This window comes from Lissotriton vulgaris, chromosome 8 (genome assembly GCF_964263255.1).
Source record: "Lissotriton vulgaris chromosome 8, aLisVul1.2, whole genome shotgun sequence".
Taxonomy (NCBI): Eukaryota; Metazoa; Chordata; class Amphibia; order Caudata; family Salamandridae; genus Lissotriton; species Lissotriton vulgaris.
In genome coordinates, this window is record NC_141696.1 from 1,281,363,535 (window position 1) to 1,281,389,871 (window position 26,337).

Consider the following 26,337-nt stretch of genomic DNA (forward strand, 5'->3'; position numbering starts at 1 on the left):
CAGCGCTGGGGAAGCCTGTGGGAGGGTGATTGATGCCTTTGATGTGGGGAGGGAGGAGAGCCTTTTGCGTTCCTGCAGGAGAAATGCTGCCGATGCGCGTGCATGTTTAATCACGTGATTCACGTGAACTTAAAGAAAACCGCGGCTGAAAGCCCGTGGTTTGAAGTGGATTTTGCCGACTTGAATTCTCCCCATTTCCCATTCCTGCGGAATGGTAAAGGCGAGATCTAAAAATATCAGGAGACTGATCGCTGCAGTGCCTCTTTGATCCAGAATCCTCCTTTACTCCTCAGTTACTGCTGATAGGAAGGTTTCAGTCCCATGTTGGGGGCGGAAGCCAGTCTGTGAGGGGTGTAGTAAATTGTTGGATTCTAAAAACTCTACCAGAACGGAGTTGACGTGCCTCTCCAAGATCTTACTCAGCCTTGGAAGGAGGGAAATGGGGCGATAATTCCCCAAGTTATTCTGGTCAAGATAAAAAAAAATTAGATGACCCTTCACCATTGCGCATTTTCGTGCAGGGGGGACCACTCCAGAGTAAATGGAAGAATTGACCAGATCAAGGACTACTGGAAGGATGTTCCTGTGAATGAGGTCAGAGCACGGAGCGCAGGGTCTCTGGGGGAGCCCGGTTTTACCCGAGCCATAGTGGCATCTAATGTTATAAGGTCCAAAAGGGGAATAAGCTCCAGTACTGCTTGGGTACCATACACTGGTACAGTAATAGGAGCCAAATTTTGTAGTTTGCGAGTAGGAGGGAAAGTAAACTATATGTTTTGTATTTTCTGATGGAAAACTCAGCCAAGTTGTTGCAGCGGGCAAGGGCACTGGCCATGGTTGGTTGTTTCTGGGGCAGTTTTAATAGGGTTTTAACAATCCGGTAGATTTCCTTTGGGATTTAGCGGCTAAGTTCATTATTTCCTCATAGAAGGAATCTTGTCGAGGGGGCGTGGCCAAGAGCCGATCATGGTGGACGTGTAGCTCCGGAGCTCCGTCCTTAGCCCGTTATATTAGCTGATTATCCTGCGATCCTACATAGCAACCCACCTACATACGGTGCACCGAAGCCCCGGGAACGAGCGGAGTGCAGCGGAGGGGTGCTGCCCCCCCCCCCCGGACCTCGCCAGTGAAGCGCCGAGTCCGTGACACCTGTTGCGGCCTGCAGAGCAGAGTGAGGCCTCGGCCTCAATTTGGGACCTGCCTGTCCCGTCCCGGGCTGCCGGCTCACTCCGGGCGGACCCCGGACCGGACGTGCGGCGGATCTTTCACCGCGTTACAGGGGCACACAGAAGGGTCCCCCCGCCCCACCTGCAGCCTCGCAGCTCCTTACACTGGGCTGCTGAACGCCCGGAGGCCTCCCCCGCAGTGAGACCCTCTGCGTAGCCCGGGACTCCGGCCCCTGCCGTCACCGGACTGAGCCCAGCTGCAGCGTCCGCTCCCTCGACTCCACCGGTGAGGGGGACGGATCTTGAGAACTACGGGACCCGCCGTCGGCGCTTCAGGCCCAAAGTCTGTTACCTGTGCAACGCGCCGAGAGGCGGGGGACAGCTGGCACCAGAGCGATCCTGCAGGCGCCATTTTGACTGCATCCCGGAGCTGGGTCCGGGCCCCGGGATACTGTTCTTAACACCCTGCTCACCTCAGGCTCCAGCAACGGCAGGCATCACACAGGGGGAGAACCTGAGGCGGCACGCACCCACGGTCAGTACACGCTAATATTGCAGCGGGGCCTGCGACCTCACACACCAGAGCTGGGGTGACCGGGCACACGCGGGTGGAAGAAGACGCGCGCTGTGTACCCGGCGCCTGCTACGTTACCAGCCACTAAAGTGACCCCTCATAGTCGTGATCTAAGGCCTATGGACCCCCCCCTGTACCTCACACGGCCAGGACACTAGCGACTAGCAAGGCCGCAAGCAGATCACCACTCCGCCCTGTGACAACGCCGCGACCAGCCAGCCAACACCTTGCAAGTGCTGACCATTGTACTTCGTAACTCACCCGAGGTCTGTACCGTGCTAGCCTGCATCCAGCTGAGCCTGGGCACACTTTGCGTGGACACGTGCGGAGGGAGAGATCAGCGACCGCAACTACCCCGGCGCTGCCCTGCATACCAGGTCGATGGGTAGGAACAGGGGCAGGAACCAGGACCATGGCGCTGCAGCAGACATGCAGTCCACGGGCTCCGAAGACCCACTGGCCTCCTCGAACGCGGACATTATCCCGCCAACCGGAAAGGGCTCCCAGGACGCCAAGTTGGATCTCATCCTTAACGAAATACGCGCCACACGCGAGGCGTTGGAATCACGCATAGACAGCATGGCGACTGGCCTATCCCTACTGCGGGCGGACCATAACAAGTTGGCGGAGCGGGTCTCGGAACAGAAGATAGCGCTGAATGACCTCATACCCCAGCAGACGGAGCATTCCACGAAACTGGAGACCGTGGAGAAGCAGCTGAGACAGCTATGGGACAAGGTGGACGATGCGGAAGGACGTGCCCGCCGCAACAACGTCCGCATCCTGGGCATTCCAGAGAGAAGCGAGGGGAGGGACCCCACCCGATTTGTGGAGGATTGGCTCCGGACTATGGTGGGCCAGGAAGACCTCACGGCCCTGTACAGTGTGGAACGGGCGCACAGGATGCCATTGCGACCCCCGCAGCCCGGGGCACCCCCTCGACCGCTGATTGCGCGCCTACTCCACTACAAAGATCGAGACACTGTGCTAAGAGCGGCGAGGGAAAAGGCTCCCATACGCTTCGAAAATAAGAACATATCGGTGTACCCCGATTTCACACCCACGGTACAGAGAGCCAGATCCACTTTCATGGGGGTGAAGCGCAAACTCAGGGACAGAGATATGAAATATGCGCTTTTATTCCCCGCAAGGCTCAAGATATTGCACGGCAACAAGTCCCACTTCTTCGACTCGCCGGAGGAGGCGGAGGAATGGATGGAAGTCGCACTCACCCCTCCAACCTCCCAAGACCCAATCGAAGGCGACCGTAGTGAGGGTCGCAGGCCCTCGCAGGATCAACGAGACAATCCTTCCACCTCCAACCAACACCCCCCACAGAGCGCGCCAATGAACACCCAATCGCGAGGGACCGGGCAGCAGGTCAATCTCCATCACCACGGATGCGACTGACGGAGGAAGCGCTGGCCGCTCACGACGCGGGAGCAACCGGGGATAGGATCACAGTCACCACCGACACCCACACTGAGGTTTCCGGGTCAGTGGACAGTCTGCAGCTGTTCCCAAAGATTACAGCCCAGATGGCAGAGGAGTTCTGATTGGCGACACGATTGACCCTCTCCGGGTGGTAACGTATAACTGACCCCCCCCCTTTTTTTTTCTGCATCACTGGTGGGTTGCAGAAGGGCACACCCTGTCAAGGGCTACCTCGCCAGAGCGGGCCATCAAGTGACAGTCAACAGAGGCCTGCTCCCCCCGTCCTGAATATGGAACACATTGACTTGTGCCCACGTTGGGCACCCTTGTTTGGCTCCCGAGCCCGTTGGCCTGGGGACCTTTTAGTTAAGGGGATATATGTTCACAAGGCACTCTCACCTAGTACCACGACGGACCTAACATGGTCGCTCATGAGCTCCGCTCTACTACCACACACGGAAGGTTATGGGACCTCTTAATGCCTATCATTTGTGCACCTGGAATGTACGGGGACTGGGCTCAGTTCACAAACTCCACAGAATTTTAGCTCAACTTAACCGTAGAGGAACTCAGGTTGCCTGTCTGCAAGAGACACATTTGAACAATGCTGAAAACGTAAATATGCGCAAAAAATGGCGAGGACAGCTCTTTGCTACCTCCTATTCTGCGTTCTCCAGGGGGGCGGCGATCTGGCTTCGCAACTCTGTCCCCTTCAAGGCGTTGGAACAAAAGATTGATAAGGAGGGGCGTTATGTATTTGTGCGGGGTTTACTGGATGGGGATGCCATTGTACTCGGTTGTGTGTACTCACCAAACACGGGCCAGTCGGACTTTTTGCTAACATTAAATGGGATACTTGCTGATTGGGCTGACCACCAGTGGATTATTGGCGGGGATTTCAATGCTGTACTTGATATTACATTAGACAGGTCCCACCCCCCCCTGTTGGCCACTGAGAGCAGGAAACAAGCAGATGCACTAGCACGCTGGGCTGAGGGCTGGGATCTAGCAGACGCATGGCGCAGCACACACCCACAGGAGAGGGAATATACTTTTTTCTCCCCGCCCCACCAGCTCCACACCAGAATTGACCATGTCTTCTGCTCCCGCTCCCTGACGACCTCAATTGTCCTAGCCCAACACATGGGAAAAACCCTGTCCGACCACAACCCCGTTGAGCTCTCTTGGCAGTGGGGCAAGCTGCTGCCCCCCATCCCGGCTTGGCGTCTATCCCCCGACTTGCTTGAAGACACAGTCTTCCGATCATCCCTATCCGATACCATAGAAACCTACTTCACCACAAATGCAAACACTGCCAGCACCCGTCAGATCGAATGGGACGCATTTAAAGTCTGTCTAAGGGGGGAGGCGATGGCATCTCGAGTGGGTAGGAAGAGAGAGGTCATCAGCCAATTGAATGAAGTAGAGGGTTCCTTAGCGTCCCTGGAGAGCGAGGCAGCGGGCACCAATGCACATTTCACGCCACTGCAAGAGGCTCACATCAGACATGCAGAGCTACTAGAAGACTTGAGACTCCTAGACTACAGAGAACACACGAATAGGCAACATACACAGGCAGACCGAGCTGGCACCCTCCTGGCCCGACTCCTACGTGACTCCCCGCCTTGCCACCCAATCTTAGAAATACTGGACCAAGAAGGCTCACCGGCCACTACTCAAGCAGGGATTAATACGGCGTTCAAAGATTATTATACCACGCTGTATAGCCCCCGCCGCCCCAATCAGAGCTCACGTTTGAGACCTTTATGGGGGAGCTGGACCTGCCACGGCTCACCGACGTACAAAGCAAAGATCTACAGCGCAACATCTCCCTAGCAGAAATTAGACAGGCAATACGGGCCCTCCCTAGGAACAAGGTCCCTGGGACCGATGGCCTCCCAGCCGAATTCTATGCGACATTCATAGATCTCCTAGCCCCGCGTTTACATGCTCTCTATTTGGAAGCCTTACGGTCGGCCTCCCTACCACAGTCATCCATGCAAGTGTTGATCACATCCCTCTTAAAACCAGGCAAAGGCGGCCTGCAGCTGGCCGACTACAGACCCCTGTCCCTCCTGAATACTGATTCGAAGATCTTGAGCAAAGTACTGGCGACGAGACTACTACAATATATACCTGGGTTGATCCATCCGGACCAATGTGGCTTTGTGCCGGGCCGGAGCACGGCCATGAACCTCAGACGTTTGGCCCAACTGATGTTGGGTGATATGGTGGACGCGAGCCCGGAGGGCTGCATCTCGCTAGACTTGAAGCAGGCGTTTGACTCCCTTAAATGGGACTACATGTTTGCCACACTTTTAAAATTCGGGATACCGCCCGAATTCGTTGCCTGGGTCAGGCTTCTGTACACTCTCCCTACGGCAAGGGTGCGTACTTCCAGACACATCTCGGGACCTATTGCTATAGCAAGGGGCACCCGACAGGGCTGCCCGCTTTCCCCTCTCCTGTTTATCCTCGCCCTCGAACCATTGCTTTGCAGACTCAGGACGGTGGCACCCTGCTATGGTATCCGGAGACATGGGACGACACATATTGTGTCCGCCTATGCCGACGACATCATATTGTACCTTCGGGACCTACGGGGCGACATGGGCCCCATACCCCAAATGTTTGAGGACTTCAGGGAGATTTCGGGCCTTACTATAAGCGAATCCAAGTCTTATGGATTCACCTTCAGGAACACAGACTCCTCCACCCCACTGCCCTTCGCCCCACACGAGTTCCAGATGGCGGGTACTACCTTCCGATATCTAGGGATGCACATCTACAGGGAAGCTGACATGATGATTGACGGCAACCTTGGAAGGACCTTGAGAGCACTGAAGTCACAAATTCAATTCTGGCTGACGCTGCCCCTCTCTGTTGCTGGCAGAGTGGCCATTTCTAAAATGGTAATGCTCCCTCGCCTCGTTTACCACTTCACCAACCTGCCATTCCTGATCCCAGCTGCGACATTTAAACACCTCGACACGCTACTCACGGAGCTGGTGTGGGGACATGGGCGCAGACGTATTGGCCTAACTAAACTGCAGCTCCCCTCGGGCTCCGGTGGCATGGGCCTTCCGGACTTTAGGGCGTACAACTATGCATGCCAGCTACAATGGCTAGCCTACTGGGTGGCGGGCCGCAACCTTCACGAGATCAACAAAACGGAGAGAGAACATGAAAGAGGGGACATACATAAGTTGCTCCTACCCCATTCGAACATGCCGAGAGACACCCCTCCGCTCCTCCGGCTGGCGGTGACATATTGGCGGAAGGCAGTGAAATACACTTCTCCCACAACATCATATGCTCCCACGATCCCGCTTCTGGGCATTCCGCTGGGCTCGGGGACGCTCACAACAAATAGGCTAACGCCATGGCAGGACGCAGGTGTGACACATGTGGGGGACCTGTTCGCGGAGGGGCACCTGTTGTCCTTTACAGATTTCAGGGCTATACATGGCGTTCCTAGAGGCTCATTCCTTTTGCACGCAGGCCTTTGCCACTACATAACACACTCCTGGGCGCCTGGAGAACTTGAACCCACTACTAACCCCCTGATAACTATGCACTACCTTATGGGCACAGGCGGCCACCTCACCAAATGGCTCACTGCTAGCATAAAGGCCGGAAGGGCGATCCCACTAACACCACTTAGGACGACATGGGAGGGAGACATTGGTAGACCACTGCGAGACGCAGAATGGGGACGCATTCTCCAGTTTCCCAAGAAAGTAGCCAGAAACCCCAAATACAAGTTTATCCAGCTGATGTTACTGCATAGAGCCTACCTGACCCCTCACCGCCTGCATAAGATGTTCCCCAACGCAAGTAGCACCTGCCCCCGGTGCGACGCTGACGATGCATCACTAATACATATGTTATGGTTATGCCCCAAGTTGGGTCATTACTGGGCCACCATCGCTGACGCGCTTGAGAGTGCTGGCACCCTATCCCAATCGCTCACCATAGAACATGCACTACTAGGGCTGGGACCGTCAACACGCACTAGGACCGTGGCGTCACGTTTCGCAGACCTGGCCCTATTACTGGCAAAGAGGGCAATCACGATGAGGTGGAAATCCCCCAGGCCCCCTGACCCGGACTTATGGAAAGCAGAGGTAATAAGGTGGGGCAAGGCAGAGGGTGAGGCGCTGCAGCGAGAGGAACACAGAGGTCTCAGGAAAACACTGATCTCCTTAGACTGGTTCACCGTGTTGGGGACCTTTGAGGCTGGAGGGGAGGAGGATGGGGGGGATACGGATAGTTCGATTCACACGGGCTGATTGGGTCCAACCCCTCAGGACATTCAAGATATGAGGTGCACTGTGTTGAGGTACGGTGAACTCCGTACCATTGACGATTTATCCCAGCTTACCTATGTGTGTGGGAACGACGAAAACTGTACTGTGCAGAGCAATAAATGACCAGGATGTAAATATCACTTTATGCGCATGTTAGTAGAGTGCCGGGAGGGTTCCTTGCGGGTGGGGGAGGGTATGGGTATGTTCAGGGTTTGTTCTATTGTAATGGTTCTGCGCGAAACGGAAAAATCAATGATACTAGCACCTGTAAATACTGAGCAGACATGTGAATGTGACGTCCTGATTATTGCTATGTCCCAATATGTGTGTAACTGCTCCAATTACTATGCTAATAAACAGATTTTCCAAAAAAAAATAGAAGGAATCTTGTCAGCTTTAATAACGACTTTATAGGTTTTTATTGCCTCCCTATATTTTAATTTGCTGGATTCTGCGTAGTCTTTTCTCCATTTCCTCTCTAACCTTTTGCAGATTTGTTTGAGTTTCTGTAACTTCGTGGGGTACCATAGGGAGATCCTCAGCCAGCTTTTTTTGTGAGTGTGTCTCTTGGGAAGTACGTCATCTAAAGAGCTTTGGATCCAGTTGTTAAATTTATCATTGGCCGAGATAGGATTCTGATCACTAACTGGCATATTGGCTTCCAGAACTGAAATCCATTGTTCTATAGAAAGCTTAGACCAGTTACCTTCCTTGCAACGGACTAAGTTGGAGGAGGAGGTGGTGCCAATAATTTCCTTAAATAGGGGGATAAGGAGGTGATCTGACCAGGGTAGCGGAGATGGTGCTCCTACTGTAGGTTCATTACAATTACTAAAGATGGGATCAAGTAGGTGACCTTTAACGTGGGTTGGTTCAAGTACTCTCTGTTTTAGGAGAAGCGCGGAGAGATTCATGGTCAGCTCTGTCGCGATCAGATCCGAGGGGTTGTCTAAGTGTATATTGGGATCACCTAATACTGTAAAGTTGGACGGGAGCTGGCTAAGTTAGCAACAGTATCAGGGAGGGTGTTGAGGAATTGTCCCTGGACCCCAGGTGGGCGATATATTAGTAGACCAGAAAAGGTGGTAGGGGTGAGAAGTCTATGGAGAAAACTAGATTCTCGCAGTCCGGTAGAACGTCTGTGGTAACGCGACAATTGAACAGGTCTTTAAAAATAATTGCTATGCCCCCCCTCTGCCATTCTTACGATCCACCCGTTGTATAAGGTAGCAGTGAAGGAGTGTTGGACTTGGCCCTTTTTCCCCAAAAATTTCGCTTTTCACCCCCCTGTTTTAAGATGGCTCCCCCATGGTAGAAAACTGTATAGGCCATGTGTGGTGTGAGACGCCATGTTTAATGTGACGAAATGGTGTATGCACTTGTTAACCCCCCCATTGTAAAAATGTACCCTGGAAACATGCATTTAAAATGGATGCCATGGTTGTGTGTGGTGCAACCTGACTGCAGTAGGTTAGTAGTCTAGATGTTCGGTACCCAGCCATCCCAGCTTTTGGAGGGAAAACCTGGCACCCAGGGTGTTCTACTCCTCCCCCTGAGCCAGTTAGAGCCAGGTCCCCAGAGGATTCTAGAAGCTTCTGGCACTGCCTGGAGGGTGGGGTGAGGGGCGTATAAGTAAGGGGGCTGTGCCACCATGTGCTCATACAGAGCAGGGACATGATCGTGAGGGCTACACCTAAAGCGCCTAGAGAAGAAGAGCGCTTACCTGACTGCCAAGGCGCACCTTTGACTGCAGCCAGAAGGAGGTGAGGAGCGCTACCTGTCGTCCCCAAAGCCCTAGTGGGACTGAGCCCCTCGCAAGCGCTGTATTGAGGGAACTGGGCCACCCCTGCGCTGTGCTACCTGGAAAGCGCTGTGAAGCCCTAAGCGCTATAATCGCCTCTGAAAGCGCTGCATGCCCTGGACTCATCTGTGTTGCTTTGGGGCCATAAAGAACTGTTGTCCCTACCAGCGCCACGGGAGCCGACCCCATGTAATGGTGGCGCTGTGCTGACCGCCGCGGGTGCCTACCCCGCATTATTGCCCCCCCCTGGTGCCAATTTAAATAAAAGCGGGTGCCTACCCCGCGTTTGGAGTCTGCCCGGAGTCACCGCGGCAGCCCGGGAGCAAGAAGGAGAGTGCCGCTTCTGCACCCCAGCAGGAGCCTACCCCCGGGCGTGCTGCCAGAGGAGCGAGTGCCTAGAAACCGAAGGCGGGAGGCCACCCCGCACTTCTAGGATGCCAGAGTGGACGCCCGTGTGAAGTGCTGCTGAGGACTCACCGCCGCCTCTAGGGCGCAACAGGTACGCCACTGCTGTGTCCCGCATGACCGTCGCCGTACGGGCACCACCTGGAAGGAAGCCCCAGCTGCTGCCCGCGTTCCCGCTGCGGCCCCCGAAGCCAGGTGAGGGCCGCCGCGGCGTTGCAGAGGCCTGTGCTGGGCCTGGGAGGCCTGAACTGCCACCATCACGTGACGCAGGCACCAGCAGCGTCATCGACCGCGCCCCCATCCTGCCACGCGGCTATTGGCTGTGGTGTCTACGCCCCCTGCAAGCCGCGCTGAGATTGCCGCAAGGTGTGGGTCACCCCCGGAAGTCCCGCCCCACGAAGGTGGGAGCAGGAAGAAGCCGAGGAAGCCCTGTTTGGGGCAGGGGACTGGAGGGAGTTCACACTGCCGGTCACTACCCCGCGCCGGGCCATCACTGGAAAGGAGATGGGGCCTGTGTGCAGAGAGGAGCCCCATGAGGCTGCCATGAAGTCGAGCCCAGCCCCAGATGCGTTTCTGTTCGAGGCACAGGATCGGTGCCGGAGGACCCGCCCGGGGAAGTCTGGGGAGACAACCGAGGAAATCCTAATTAGCGGAGAGAAGCCCCGGTGAGTGGGGAATTGTGGGTGGAGGGGGGTGGTAACGGGGCACAGTGTCGGTGCCCGCCCCTGTTGGTCTTTCCCCAGAGAAAAGGAGAGAGTGTCCGTGCCGGCCTTGTTCCTCCAACTGCCCGAGCTGGACAGGGGGCTCCCCTGGGACCAGAAGGCCCCATTTAACACTCCAATGGTCCTGTTGGCCCTGAAGACCTGAAGCAAGAGTGGGACTGCTTGGAAGCCTGTAGAACTGGGCCTAGGGCTGCCCTGGTGAATGACGTTCGGTGGTCTGAATTGGCCCCTGTTCTATGGTTAGTGCAGAGTGCCCATGCACAGGAAAGGTTGTGGCTGATGCCTTTGTTACACAGGTCGAGGAACTGGGCTGATGGTTCCTTCCTACCCCTAGGTAATGAAAGCGTACTGTTATGTGCCTTCTACTAATGTTATGCTTACGTGGGTTAATTCTCTGATCCCCATGCACAGGAGGTATGGTAAGGGAACCCAGACCTAGGAAATGTACAGTCCCTGAGCCTACTGCGTAGATATGTCCTCATGATGCCCAGACTACCAGTGTGCCTATGCTAATGGTGTATGCCCCCATGTTACATGTGTTCATGCTACTGGTTTAGGCTCCCAAGTTGGAGGTGCTCAGGCTAAGGAAGGTTTCTAGGCTCTGTGTTATGCCATGCACCATGTGTTGATGCTCCCCTAAGGTGCACGCTGAGGAGTTCAAGCCTAATGTCTTATGCCAACTGAGAATGCTTTGTTTTTCTATTCCAGCATTGCAACTGATGGACTTATCTTTTTCCTTCATCCATTATCCTTTCCCAATGGTTCTAGCAGCGGCCCAATTGGCCCTGCCCTGTAAATAATCCCCATTGTAAAGATTGCCCTGGCGCCAGGCGGTGCAGTATAGTGATAATTGTGATTAGCTGTGTAGGTTTGGTACAATACAAAAGTTATTCTTTTTCACCAAAGCTGGTGTTGTCTCTTTTTGTGGTGTGCCTGGAGTGTCGTCTGTGTGTACTGCGTGGATGCTTCACTCATGTCCTGAGGAATTTGGCCTACCCGCTCTGCACCACGCTACCCATTTCTAACAGGGAGAGTTTGAGTGAGGACTGGATCAGACTTGTTGAGCCAGATTATTGTCAGGAATAGGGCAATTGGGTTGGTTTTCCTCCTCCAGTAACATGGCGATTTCAGTGGCATGTTTAGGGAATGATCAGCAATTAAGTTAAAACCTCTTTAGTGTAGAATGTTTCCAGGAGGGTTCCAGACTTCAATAGACGGACGAAGATTAAAAACACAATGGGGACAGTTAGTGACCTTTCTGAGACATTCAAGGAGTGTAGACGGTTTCCATTTGTCTTTCCTTTTAGATTGTGGAGAAATTGGGGGCTATAAGATCAAATAGTTGTCTGGGCACAGAAAGGGGTTGTCGCCCCTGGCCCCGGCCGAACGTGGACGGGCGCTGACAGGCTTGCCTTCGGTGCGCCTGCTGCTTGGAGAGTGTGGCATGTGTTTTAAATATGTAGGTATGACTCCGCCCCCCGACCTCCTGCCCAAAAGTAAAGAAAGTTGTTGCTGAGTACTCCCTCCACACAATCGGGAAATCCCATGGTGGACCGGGGAGCAGAGCGGTTTGCAGCATGGATAGAGAGGAGCCAGTTAAGGGAGCAACGTGAGATAGTACTGAGCGCAAAAGATTTTTAAAAGGTATGGTTCCGTAGATCTAAATTATGCAGTGAAACAAGATTGAAATAGTTAAAACACTTAGGATTGCCTTAGTGCAAGCACGGAGAGTCTGGCATGTGTTTTAAATATATAGGTATGACTCCCCCCGCCGCCGTAAACCCAACCCCCCCCCTCTTGCCCTGAAGTAATGAAAGTTGTTGCCAAATACTCCCTCCACGCAATCAGGAAATCCCATGGTGGACCGGGAAGCAGAGCGTCACACTTTTTGGGGTGTTTGGACATTATTCAGTGGGAGTCACATATGTGTGTGAAAGTCAGAAGTTGGTTCTTAAATTAGAAATAAAGGAAGCCCACTTTAGATACGCAAATACTAGGCTCTTTAACCCCTTGCGTGCGGGGCGTATTTTCCGCCTGTGCTGACTCCGCCTTGCGCGGGCGGAGTCATGACGGAACGGTTCCGTCATCAGCACAGCTCAACCGATGCTGATGACGGAACCGTTCTGTCATCAGCACGCAAGGGGTTAAAGGTATTCGGAGCCCTGTCAACATTGAAAGCACAAAACCAGAACTGGTATGTTGGAGCTTTATTTTGGGATGTATGACGTTACAACGCATACTTTTACAACGCCTACCTTTACAACGCGGTTTTTACCACGCATACCATTACAACGCATAATGCTTTTAGGCGCTGGATAGTGAATAGTTTAATTTACTATTCCAACTCCAGTCCCCGTGGATAGTAGGGAAGGTTATTGGATAGTAAATTAACCTATTCCCTCTCCTAGAGCGCCCCCCAGCGCAATGCGTTGTAATAGTTTGCGTGGTAAACGTTGCGTCGTAACGGTAGGTCGTTGTAAAAGTTGCGTTGTAAAGGTTGTATACCTTTATTTTGTATTTAATTTTTCCGTATTTCAGGTACACAAATCTTTGGGCAGTTTTGTTCTCTTTACACCCTTTTAGGTCTGATAAATTTGAACCAGAACAAAAGCACTTTTTCTTGGAAATAAGCAAATATGTCTTGACTTACTTAAGGCTACACCATGGTATTTTTGGTGAGTACACTCGTTGCGGCAAAAGAGATGGTGACGCTAAACTGAAATTTGCCAAGTTATAAAGCGAATTATACCCGAAGGTGTCAAAGAGCTAGCTAACCATAGAAGCATCAATAGGAGAGCAACAAGACCTAATCACCACAAGAAAAAAAGCCAGGTTTCAGGTTCTTATGAATGGCAACATGAGGAAAGGCTAGCGATATGAATGGGCATGGTGTTCCATACCCTGGCAGCAGCCACGCCAAAAGAACACCGCTACTCCCCCCAAAACCCCTATGCCCTCGCCCACCCACCCCACTTTCCAAAATCTCGGAACCTCTGCTTTCTTAAGAGAGGCAGACCTCATCTGTCTGTAGGAAATCTAGAATTTTAAAAGTTTTTCTCAAATGCATCGGCCATTGGCAGTGGAGAGCAGTGTGGACCACTGCTCTCCACTGCCATTCCACTAAACCTCACACGCTTCACAACCGGCAGCCAACACATGGAGTGGATGCCCTCTCTCTGATAGATGTTTAGGGACCTCTAAGACCAGACAGGCAACCCCTTTCTGAATCATCTGGAGGCTATTTAAAGTGCCTCTATTAATATTAAGATACAGAGTATTGCGGCAGCCAGTGCGTGAAGTAATAAGCGCAATGACCACAGCAACCTTAAGCTTCAACAGGGATGAAAGGAAAGACCTTGCATTATGCACCTATTAACCATTACGAAGAGAAGAGGGTCTTTGGTCATTAAAGACATTGCTTTCGTGTGTTTGTCATGCTTAATGTTCTCAATTCGTCTTCATGTTTTCTGTTCTACCATTTATCAGTGATTTTCTACTTTTAAGGACAATCTGTGAAATACTTTTAAGAGAAATTCAGTTTTGTTTAACATTTTTTTCTTTCTCTTTTAAAGATCAGTCTGCCATTTAATACAGCATTTGGTGCGGACTCAGAAGGTTCCCAGTGGATTATTGGTTATCTTTTGGAAAAGGTCATCAGTAATCTTTCAGTGTGGAGTTCTGAGCCAGATCTGGCAAATGATACTGTGCAATTGCTAGTGACATTGGTGGAAAGAAGAGAAAGGTAAGCACCTCACTGAAACAGCACAATCCTAATAACCCAAAGCAGCAGCCAGTATTAACTATGACACTGTATCTAAGTGCATTCCATCACCTAAAGGTAAATGCATAGGAGAGCAAGGATATCAGGGTCGTTAAAAGTTAGAAGTATTAGTTTAGCACCAAATGAGCTTTACACCTTTTGATAACCAATTTTACCAGAGCTTTATTTTTTGCCAAAACTTGGCAAATAGATGTAATATTTTCATTCAAGATTATTAAGTTATTTGTTTATAATTATTTCCCAGATACCCTGTGTCAAATGGGAGAACTCCTAAAAATGCCTGGCAGTTGTGAAACCCTGCCTCTCAGTACGGAACTCCTTTAATCTCTTAACAGGCATTTGTGAACGCTTCTCCATCCAGCCAACTCCAGTTCCTCTGTGGGACAATCAGGGTATTGTGGGATGTCAAAAGAGAAGGCTGATTTCTATTTGAACCTGTTAGAACCTGGAAGGGTTAAGGTCTACAGAAATTATCACCACTACACGCACGGTTCATCTCAGAAACATCACTTATTCTTACCCGCGCAACTTCCCAGATGTCCTTGGTATACTACAGGATGGGTATTTAAGAAGAATACAGGAGGGCCAGTTTTGTAACAGAATTTTAGGATAATTGGACTCTGTAAATTAAATCAATTTAGTTTCATCATGTGTAAATTTGGGTCTTCCAATTCATCTTGGTACCTTTCAATAAAATATAATGTCATAGAAGTGTTACATTGAAAATCATTTCAATGAAAGTCAGATTTTGAATAAAAAGTATTGAATTTAACATTTTGATTTAGTGGCACAGCCACTCTTCTTGAGCAATCTTTGTATTGTATATTTAAAAAGTTTCTTCTAAATGCAATTGAACATACCTTTAATTTCAATCCATACCCCTAACCTTTGACCTTCACACAGACTAAACCCTAACCTTATCCTTGCTGTAACAAAGACTCTACTGTACTGTTCATGCTAAACCCTGCCACTTAACACTAACCAGACCCTAATCTTTGTTCGTGCTGCCTCCTAAGCCGATCCCTAATGTTGACACTATCCTGGACAGTAATTTCGCATGATCTTATAGATTTCTCTAATTTTTCATTTATTTATCCTAATTGGAATGCATTTATTACAAAATATACTGCAAGAAATTACAGAACATGTAAAGTTATGTTACATATGTACACTGAAACATATTTTGTAATTCCCTCAGCTACAACTTTCAACACATCAATAAAACCCACAAATCTGGTGAAGGACTGACAGTGACTCTTTCTGCAAGTCTTGTAGGTCTTTATCTCTCAAGAAACCCTCACACTTCTAATGTTTACCATCAACCAACTTATCTAGGGATCATGTTGAAAAGGCAACACCATCTTTAAGAAAGACCTCACCTTGGCACCAGTAATTCTTTCAGCCACACCATAACCATTTGCCACAGAATCTTTATCCAGCACCAGCCACCCTTCCCGCTGCCCCCACCATATAGTCCTCATCACACTCGACAAACCCTAGAGAGCTCATCTTTGAAGAAAACTCCTTTACCTCAATCAAGGAGCACATTAAGGAACTAACAAATGCTGAACTAATCATCATCAAATACAATCTACAAACAAACACTGACCAAACTACTCAGATATCCTATTCCATATCCACACCACACACCTTCAGACTACAGTTATCAACATACTCAAGGATGCGTGACTCACCCAATCAACCACCATGCACACCAGAGCGAGTATTAGTCATGCTTTGGATTCTCAGTTTAGGCATAGCTCATCAACTGTGAAAGGAACAGTATTTGCTCCCCCTAAAGGAGTAGCGGTTCTAATTGGAGGAAACCCTTTAGCTGTGAATAATATTTGTCAAAATAAATAAACCCAGAATAAGAGATTACCTGTACAGAGTTACAGCTAAAAGGAGGACTCTGTTGTAGCCATATTTAACACAGATGTTGGTAAGTATTTACTTTTGGTAACCATAGCCACCATTTCACACACCACCACCTTCACAACCTATCACATCACCATCTTTTCAATTACCACAGCAGTCTATTACCTCCGACCATAGTTACTCAGATCAAGGATAGTCCTTATGATCCTCACAACCTGTGCCGTTACTTGGCACGTGCGGAGACTTGGATAAACCCTGAGGGGACTATCTTGTCAGTACTCTGTAGAATACAGATCTTGATCCTTACCTATTAAGGGGTATCTCAATGCCCACCCCAATGCAAATACCTTTTCCCACTGATGAAGTCACTACGTACCTCTCAGTTATCTAGGGGGCAGTGCAGCACCTTAAGGTGGAGTTCCACATGATTAAAAAAAATTACGACTTCTTGGTTAAAACCCTGTCTAAGACTGAGATCTGTACAGTACCTCCCCAGGCTCAAAAATATGGCCATGTGCACCTCTGGCAACTATAAAGACCCACTGAAGCGATGGATGTTACCCCACAGGTCAGAAAACAAATCCAGGCCTGCACTGGATTTCCTAGTTTGCATTAGGTACCATGTCTTACCTGACTCTTAATGGTCCCACTGCGGGGAAAAGGGCTTCACCTCAAGCAACCAGAGATGCTCCTGTTCCAGACAAAACGAGAAGATATGCAGCTGGGAAATGGGTGTCTGTGAGGTAGTCGCACAATGGAGGATAGGCAATTCGATTTGACTGCTCTCCAGGTATAATGGCTACTCCTTGAAGAAAATGGATGCGTTGGTGAAGCACCTCCCTAACGTACATCTTTAGAAGGGACAAGCACAGGCTGCGGTGGGCAAGTTAATTTCAAAGTGAATAATTGGTGTCCCCTCAACTTTGCAGATGCTGTGTGTAGGGAAGTAAATACCAGCATTGTGCTGAGATATCACGCCTGACTCAGGTTTTTGGCTTTAGGCCAGAAGTTCAGAAGCTTCTGGTGATCATGATGGCAAACCTATGTTCATACCACAGGTCCGACCATATGCTTGAGAAGAGTCAAAAGGGCACTAGACTGCAAAAACCATGGGTGCCCCGCAGACCAAAATACCTAGTCTGCCTTTGATAAGCAGCTAGCAAGAGAAGGTTTCAAGTCAGCTAATACTACCCAAAGCTGAGTAGAAACAACAACAGTCCTTTCATGACACTCTGGGACCCAGATCCTTCACTAGTGGTAGATTCCATGCCAACGGTAGAGACAGCTCTGGCAAAGGTGCTTCTAGCTTCAAAAGGTGACTCAACATTCTTTCTGATCACACCACACCTGTCGGAGGAAGATTAAGGTTTTTCCTTCCATAATGGGAGGAAATAACCTCCCAACAAATGAGTTCTCTGTGGTACAGAAGGGGTCCTTCCTATAGTTCTACGCCACTCCACTAAATACACCACTGTTTGCCATGCTGAGATTCCATACCACCTTAGATTAAGGCAGAAGAATGTTTTAGCGCTCCTTGCTAATGGTACCATCAAATCGGTGCCTCTTCACCAGCGGAGCAAACCAATGTAGTCTCTGTGCTTCATCCCCAAGAGAGGATAGAACTTTACAGCCTGTCCTTAATTTCACACCTCTAAACCGATGTATCCTGTCGGAGTGCTTCAAAATCACCACTCTGCAGCACGTCATTCCTCTATTCTACACAGTGGCTCATATGGCAATCCTCAACCTGAAGGATGCATACTTTCTCATCCTCATACATTCGATTCATCTCCGCTCTACCAAATCAAAATTCTACCCTTCAAGGTCACAACAGCATACAAGGGTGTTTACTATAATCAGTCATTTTCTTACAAGGTCCTAACATGTCATATTGTTTAGTATTTACAAGGGATGAAAAATTAAAGGTTACTCTCTTCTGAAGAAGTTTTTAGCCATTTTATTTAGTGTTTATAAAGTCAAGGACTCAAACCATTTAGCACTCCTTGTTCACCCAAGTTAAAGTGACAACGTTTATTATTGACAGGACTTCTCCCTGACCCCTAGTATTAAAGGTGCAAGAAGGCCAACCACAAAGCAATTGCACACTTATCATTAGTAGAGTGCAGAGCTGGCGCCAATGATGGAAAGCTCAAAACACAGCAACTATTGAATCTGTGGGCTCTATTGCTCCTGTGAGGTGTCTTCTAACGGCTGGGTGGATCTTTGATTGTTCACTGTTTATACAGTGATACTAAGTATTTAATTGTATTTTGCTCCGTGCAAGTGGCTCTAACTTCACACTTTTAGTGGGTCCACGTATAGAACACAAATATGACCTATCTTGTATCTGGAAACAAACTCAAAGTGAAGAAAAAATAATTCACCTAATTGTGGTGTGTACTGCAATTTTGTAGTGGATGGCAGGAGCCACAATCTATTTCCTTTTATGACTCAGTTTTGTACTTTTTTCAGGTTGGCCCAATTGCCACTGTTTTAGGTACCGTCCCGACTTCCATACTGTTATGATCATGAAACTAAAGGCATGTCAGCTGCAAAAAAAATCAATCAATCAATCATGGCATTTGTAGAGCGCACTACATACCTGCAAGGGTCTCAAGGCAATGGGGAAGGGGGAATGGGGGCAGCGCGGCTACTGTTAGCAGAGCCCGCTCTTGAGAAGTCTTCAGAAGGTCTTCGGTCTGCCGTAGGCGGATGGGGAGGGTGTTCCATGTCTAGTGGGGTGGGGGTGTAGAGTTTGAGTTGGCTGTTGAGGTACATTGGTCCGGTGTTGTGGAGTGCTTTGTGTGCGTGGGTGAGGAGTTTGAAGGTTATCCTTTTGTTGACAGGGAGCCAGTGAAGGTCTTTCAGGTGGGGTGTGACGTGGCTGTGGCGAGGGATGTTGAGGATCAGGCGTGCAGAGGCGTTCTGGATGCGTTGAAGCCGTTTCAAGAGTTTGGCCGGGGCTCCTGCATAGAGTGCAGTTCCGTAGTCCATTCTACTGCTGACAAGGGCCTGGGTGACTTTCCTTCTTGTTTCGGTGAGGACCCACTTGTAGATCCTGCGAAGTATGCGGAGGGTGTTGAAGCAGGAGGAGGAGACTGCAGTGACCTGCATCGTCATGGAGAGGGTAGAGTCGAGGATGATCCCTAGGTTGCATGCGTGGTCCGTGGGAGTTGGGGGTGTTCCTAGTGCGGTCGGCCACCAGGAGTCGTCCCAGGCCAAGGGGGTGGAACCGAGGATGAGGACCCCAGTGGGCGAGTGGTGCCATGTAGATGTTGGGCAGAGGGATGAGCCTTGGGGTACACCGCAGATGATCTTGGTGGCTTCGGAGCGGAAGGTGGGAGGCGGACCGCCTGTGTGTTACCCGGCGAGGAAGAAGGTCGTCTGGTCCAGGGCTTTCTCTTGGATTCCGGCGTCATAGAGGCATGTTCGTAGTGTGCTGTGGCAGACCGCGTCGAAGGCGGCTGACAGGTCCAGGAGGATGAGGGCCGCGGTTTCTCCTCGGTCTAGCAGGGACCTAATGTCATTGGTGGCGGCGATGAGGGCAGTTTCGAGGCTGTGGTTGCTGCGGAACCCGTACTGGGTTGGGTCCAGGATGTTGTTCTCATCGAGTAAGCTGGTCAGTTGTTTGTTGACTGCCTTTTCGATGATTTTCGCCGGGAGCAGGGAGATGGGTCAGAAGTTCTTGAGGTCCTTGGGGTCCGCCTTGGGTTTTTTGAGTAAGGTGTTGATCTCTGCGTGCTTCCAGCTCTCCGGGAAGGTTGCTGTCTCGAAGGAAATGTTGATGATTTTCCGGAGGTGGGGCGCGATGGTGCTGCTGGCTTTGTTGAAGATGTGGTGTGGGCAGGTGTCATCCGGGGATCCCGAGTGGAGGTGGTCGTGGGAGCGGGGGTCTCAGAGGTTGCCCGGGTGGTGGAGGTGTTGAAGCTGTTGTGGATGTCTGCTATCTTGCGATGAAAGAAGGTGGCCAGCGAGTCGTACAGGTCTTGTGAAGGTGGGATGTCATTGCTGTTGGAGCTGGGGTTGGAGAGTTCTTCACAATGTTGAAGAGCTCTTTGATATTGTGTGCGTTGTTGTCTAGGCGGTCTTTGAAGGAAGTCCTTTTGGCGGATCTGATGAGGTGGTGGTGTCTGCGAGTGGCGTTCTTGTGGGCGGTGTAGGTTTCCAGTGTTCGTTCACGGGTCCAGTTTTTTTTGAGTTTTCAGCAGGTTGGCTTGGAGGCCCTCCCCTCCAAGGATTACATTCTTTTGGGAGACCTCAACTTTCACCTGGAAAAGAACAACGACCGCTACGCCACCACCCTTCTGGACAATCTCGCCAACCTCGGACTCAAACAACTTGTTGACACCCCCACCCACACCGCAGGTCACACACTCGACCCTATCTTCACCTCCAGCAAACATGTCTCCTTCAGCCACACCACAGCTCTCCTTTGGACGGACCACAGCTGCGTTCACTTTACCTACAATAAGACCACAACCCACAACCATCCTCAACCCACTCTGCGAAGAAACTGGAACAAAATCACCATCAACCAGATCTCCTCATCGCTTCTTCAAAACCCCCCCGCCCACTCCTCAAACCCCGACCAAGCAGCCATTAACCTCACCCAATGGCTATCCAACAGCGCCGACATCCTAGCACCGTTGAAAAAACGTCAAATCAAACTAGGCAGCAAGAAGGCCTCCTGGTTCAACGATGATCTTAAGAAATCTAAGAAACTCTGTCGCTCCCTTGAGAAGGCCTGGAAAAAAGACCCAAACACCAGCACCAAGGACGCCTTCAAAAACGCCACCCGTATACACCACCAACTGATCCGGAATGCCAAGAAAGCCGCTTTCAAGGACCGACTAGATAACAACGCCCACAACAGCAAGGAATTATTCAACATCGTCAAGGAATTTACCAACCCTTCAGCCAACTCCAACGACATCACCCCTTCTCAAGCCCTCTGCAACTCCCTAGCCTCATTCTTCCACAACAAGATCGCAGACATCCACAACAGCTTCGACAACCGACCCGAACACCAACCCTCTGCAGGACCCCCACCCCCCTTGAACATCCTCAATGACTGGAACCCAATCTCCACTGAGGACACCATCCGCCTGATGAACTCTATCCACTCAGGATCCCCCACAGACCCATGCCCTCACCACATCTTCAACAAAGCAGACTCCATTATAGCACCGCACCTCCGAGACGTCATCAACTGCTCCCTCAACTCCGCCACCTTCCCGGAAAGTTGGAAACATGCCGAACTCAGCGCCCTTCTGAAGAAACCCACAACTGACCCCACCGAACTCAAAAACTACCGCCCCATCTCGCTCCTTCCATTCCCGGCCAAAGTCATCGAGAAAGCTGTCAACAACCAGCTTGCTGCCTTCCTCGAAACCAACAAATCCCTCGACTCCTCACAGTCCGGCTTCCGAGCCAAACACAGCACTGAGACCGCACTCATCGCAGCAACAGACGACATTCAAACTCTGCTAGACAATGGAGACACAGTCGCCCTCATCCTCCTCGACCTCTCCGCAACCTTTGACACAGTTTGTCATAGCACCTTAATACAACGCCTCAGAAACATCGGAATCCAAGGAAAAGCACTGGAATGGATCACCTCGTTCCTTGCCGGAAGAACTCAGAGAGTCCGCCTTCCACCATTCAAATCAGAAGCTACCGAAGTCATCTGCGGCGTGCCACAAGGATCTTCACTCAGCCCCACCCTCTTCAACGTATACATGAGCCCCCTCGCGGCCATCGCATGCCAACACAACTTCAACATCATCTCCTACGCAGATGACACTCAACTGATACTATCACTCACCAAAGACCCTAACACCGCCAAAACCAACCTACATGAAGGAATGAAAGAAGTAGCCGAGTGGATGAAGTACAGCCGTCTAAAACTGAACTCAGACAAAACAGACGTCCTCATCCTAGGTACCTCCCCCTCCGCCTGGGATGACTCTTGGTGGCCAGAGGCCCTTGGAAAAGCACCCATCCCGACGGACCACGCACGGAACTTAGGTGTCATCCTGGACTCCTCACTCTCTATGAACAGACAAGTCAACGCCGTCTCCTCATCTTGCTTCAATATTCTTCGCATGCTCAAAAAAACATTTCATTGGATCCCCACCGAAACTAGAAAAGCGGTCACCCACGCACTGGTCACGAGCCGCCTGGACTACGGAGACACCCTATACGCCGGTACCACCGCAAAACTCCAGAAAAAACTCCAACGCATCCAGAACGCCTCAGCCAGACTCATACTAGACATCCCGCGTAAAGACCACATCTCTGGACACCTGAAAAACCTCCACTGGCTCCCCGTTAACAAGAGGATTACTTTCCGCCTCCTAACCCACGCACACAAAGCACTCTACGAACTTGGACCCGAATGCCTCAACCAACGACTTTCCTTCTACACCCCCTCCCGCCAGCTACGATCCTCCAACCAAGCCCTTGCAACTGTACCTCGCATCAACAAAACCACCATGGGAGGCAGATCCTTCTCCTACCTGGCAGCTAAAACCTGGAACTCACTTCCCACTCACCTTCGCCTCACTCAGAACCACCTAACATTCAGAAAGCAACTTAAAACCTGGATATACGACAAGTAATTCCCCACCCTTCCTCAAGCGCCTTGAGACCCTCTGGGTATGTAGCGCGCTATATAAATCATTTGACTTGACTTGACATCTACTGTTTGAGGTTGCGGGCGGCGATGTCGGGATTGGTTGGATCTGCGGGTGGGTTCCGGGCGAGGGAGGTGGAAAGCTGGTTTTCGGTGATTTTGCTCCAGCTGCGGCGTGGCATATGTTGGGTGCAGTGGTGTGGGGTATGTTTCCTGAAGGTGAAGTGGATGCAGCGGTGATCGGACCAGTGGAGCTCGGTGGTGTGGTTGAAGGAGACGTGGGAGCTTGCGGAGAAGATGGGGTCAAGCGTGTGGCCGGCAGAGTAGGTGGGTGTCGTGACGAGTTGTCTGAGTCCGAGGTTGTCGATCAGGGTGAAGGAGTTGGTGTTGTTGTTCTCGAGGTGGAAGTTCAGGTCCCCGAGGAGTATGTAGTCCGCGGAGGCGAGGGCATGTGTGCTGACGAGGTCGGTGATGGAGTCGCTGAACTGTGCTCGTTGTCCGGGGGGTCTGTAGAGGAGGGTTCCTCTGAGGGTGGTGTTGGCATCTGTGTGGATCTGGTAGGGCAGGTGTTCTGTGGTGTTGAGGCGGTCGTCGGTGTTGGTTGAGACTGTGAGAGAGTTCCTGTGGACGATGGCGATTCCTCCTCATACTCCATTGGTGCGGTCCTTGCGGTTTATCTTATAGCCTTCCAGGATGGCTATGGCGATGTCGGGTGCCGAGTAGAGGTTTAGCCAGGTCTCCGTCAGGAAGGCGACGTCTGAGGTGTTGGGTCTAGTAGGTCCCAGAGTTCCCCGGCGTGTTTGCGTGTTGAGAAGGATGCATCTGAGGTGGTTCAGGCGCAGATGAGCGTAGACGGGCTTGCCTTAGGCTCGCCTTCGCCGCACCAGTGACCGCCATATATGAGTAGAAGGGAGGGAGGAGCAGCTGGGAGGCGAGAGTTGGGAGGAAGGGACAGCGAATGGACAGTCAGGTGGGCGGGACGCAGGGCTTGAAGCGGCGGGAACGGGGCAGAGGACTGCAAGGGGGCAAGGGCACAGAAACGCAGAGTGCACAATAGAAAACGGGGCACAGATGAGGGGGAGCACAAAGGAAAACGGGGCACAGATCAGGGGGAGCACGAAGTAAAAACGAGGCACAGATCAGGAGGAGCACGATAAAAATGGGGCACAGATAAGGGGGAGCACAAAGGAAAACGAGGCACAGATCAGGGGAACACAATAAAAACGGTGCACAGATCAGGGGAAGCACGAATGAAAAACGAGGCACAGTTCAGGGGGAGCACGGTAAAAACGGGACACAGATAAGGGGGAGCACGAAGGAAACGAGGCACAGATCAGGGGAACACGATAAAAACGATGCACAGATCAGGGGGAACACAAAAACGGGGCACAGATCAGGGGGAGCAGAAAGGAAAAACGAGGCACAGATCAGGGGGAGCATGAAGGAAAAGCGAGGCGCAGATCAGGGGGAGCACAATAAAAACGGGGCATAGATCAGGGGGAGCACGAAGTAAAAACGGGGTACAGATCAGGAGGAGCATGATAAAAACGGGGCACAGATCAGGAGGAGCACGAAGGAAAACGAGGCACAGATCAGGGGAACACAATAAAAACGAAGCGTTTTTACTAGCGAATAAGAGCACTTAGGTTTTGGTGGCCACAATTGCTACTACAGCAAGACAAGCCCTGGCCAGTACAGGGCTCCCAAATGTCAGTCTTTGCGTCACAAAATTCCTGGACTCATTCTGCGATGGTAACCGCTTCACAGAAAGCAAAATGTCTTCCTCCCACAGATGCAAAGGGGTTGTGTCCACTCCTTGCAGCAGGTAATTTCTGTCATAGACCTCGGAAAGAGCACTGCGGAACAGACTGCTAATGCCTAAGGACATAATTAACATGGCTTCAAGAGACCGTAGACACAGATCTTGCCATACATCGACAGTTGTGGCTGAAGTCCCAATATTTTCTCCTTCAGTACAAAACTGACAGTCTGACAAATCACAAAGTACTGCTCGACGGGTACATGTACATACTTCCAACTCAGGATTTCTACCAAGGATAGTGATTCCTTTTAACAATTTCCCAGACAATAAGCAGGTCAAGGGGTGTCAGTCCAGGGGCAAAACATGTCCATATCCTTGGCCTTAACTGAAGTGACTTTTCCTTGAACTACCCACCCTCCTCTTGACTGTCTTAGGGCGCTTATTCCACACCGGTGTGAGTCCTTTCCCTGGTGAAGAACCACCTACGGCTTGTGCTGCAACCAACTTCCAGGCTACCCAGGCCCCAGTTGACATCCTAGAACCTCCTTCAGGAAGTCTAGAGACAGACCTTAAGATCTAACCCAGTTCCCTCTACTGTAGAAGTTTCCAGGTATTGGCAGATATGGAGAGCAATTATTGGATGTGCACAGTTCATCTTCAGTATGCCTAATTTCACACTCTTTTCCATAAGGAGCACTGGTAGTACCACTCATCCATGAGATCAACACGTTCAATAGAGGGCCCTGCTAATTAGTCACACATTGGTTTGCAATTGGTCGCAGAGGTTCATGCTTTGGTGGCGCCTTACTGCATGAGCAGAAGATCCATGGTCACCCATAAGTAGGTGACATTTTAATTCAAACAGCTTCTAAGAAGGTTGCAGAGTATGTGTTAGCCCTATCTCCGGCAGGACCCTATACTAGCATGGTTTGAACCTTTCCGGAAGGAATCAGTTCATATGGGAAATTTTGGACTCAAGCTTTTCAAAGGCCTTCCTGAAAGCCAAACCTTAGTTTATTTAGTGACGAGACCTTGGCAGCCAGGTAGGTCCAGGTGATTCTCTGGATATGTCCTGCAGAGGGGTGACTCCTTGCGTCAAGCTCTCTATGCGATCCTTGCAACTCAGTCTGGCAAAGGATTGGGACAAGCTCAAAATCCACAGTTGAGCATCATCCCATTCCATCCTTTTTTTGGTTCCAGTCTTGGAATGCTTGAAAGAGGCTCCCAAACTCTTGATGGGTTCCCCATTGTTCCTGCTCCATCTGCAGCTTATAATAACTTCAGTGAATTATTTTATTTTTGACGGAACCTGGACATTTCTATGTGTTTCCTCATGCCCCAAATTTCCTGATTTCAAAGGTCCTGCAGATCAGAGACTCCAGATATTCTTTGGTCCTGACTACTTCTGCCTGACCACTGTTGCCTCTACCTAAAGTGAACTCCCTGTCCATGGATAGTAAATGCTACCTCTTACACACCCACAGCTCTGCTGGAGCTCTTAGTTACTGAGCCATTGAGCTTTCAAAATCTGGACCTATCCTGGATCCTACTGTATTCTCTTGTACGCAGAAGACTTATTTATTGTGCTGTACCTCTGAAAAGGGTCCATATATATATATCTGCACAACGTAACCTGCAGCCATAGATTTGTGCTTATCACCATTTCCAAATGGATATCACTGCTACTCTTTGCGTGGATCCCAGCCTCTGTCTGAAGTCGGGACTGATTTCTGCCAGGGCTAAGAGATTTGTTCTCATTCTCCAGGAATAATCCTGTCTGTGATCTATGCTGTGTAGATACATGAACTACCACACTCCCGTTCTCCCAAGACTATGTTCCAAGGGCTTCTTCGTGGACTGATGTAGTTTG

General features: G+C 50.6%; 1 protein-coding gene across 1 annotated transcript in view; it reads left to right on the forward strand.

Moving 5' to 3' along the window:
* XPO4 (exportin 4) overlaps nt 1-26,337 on the forward strand; it is a 451,711-nt gene that overhangs the window by 342,417 nt on the left and 82,957 nt on the right. The window contains exon 15 of the mRNA XM_086935208.1: nt 13,985-14,154. Coding sequence (XP_086791334.1) covers nt 13,985-14,154 — 170 coding nt within the window. The remainder of the gene's footprint in view (nt 1-13,984; nt 14,155-26,337) is intronic.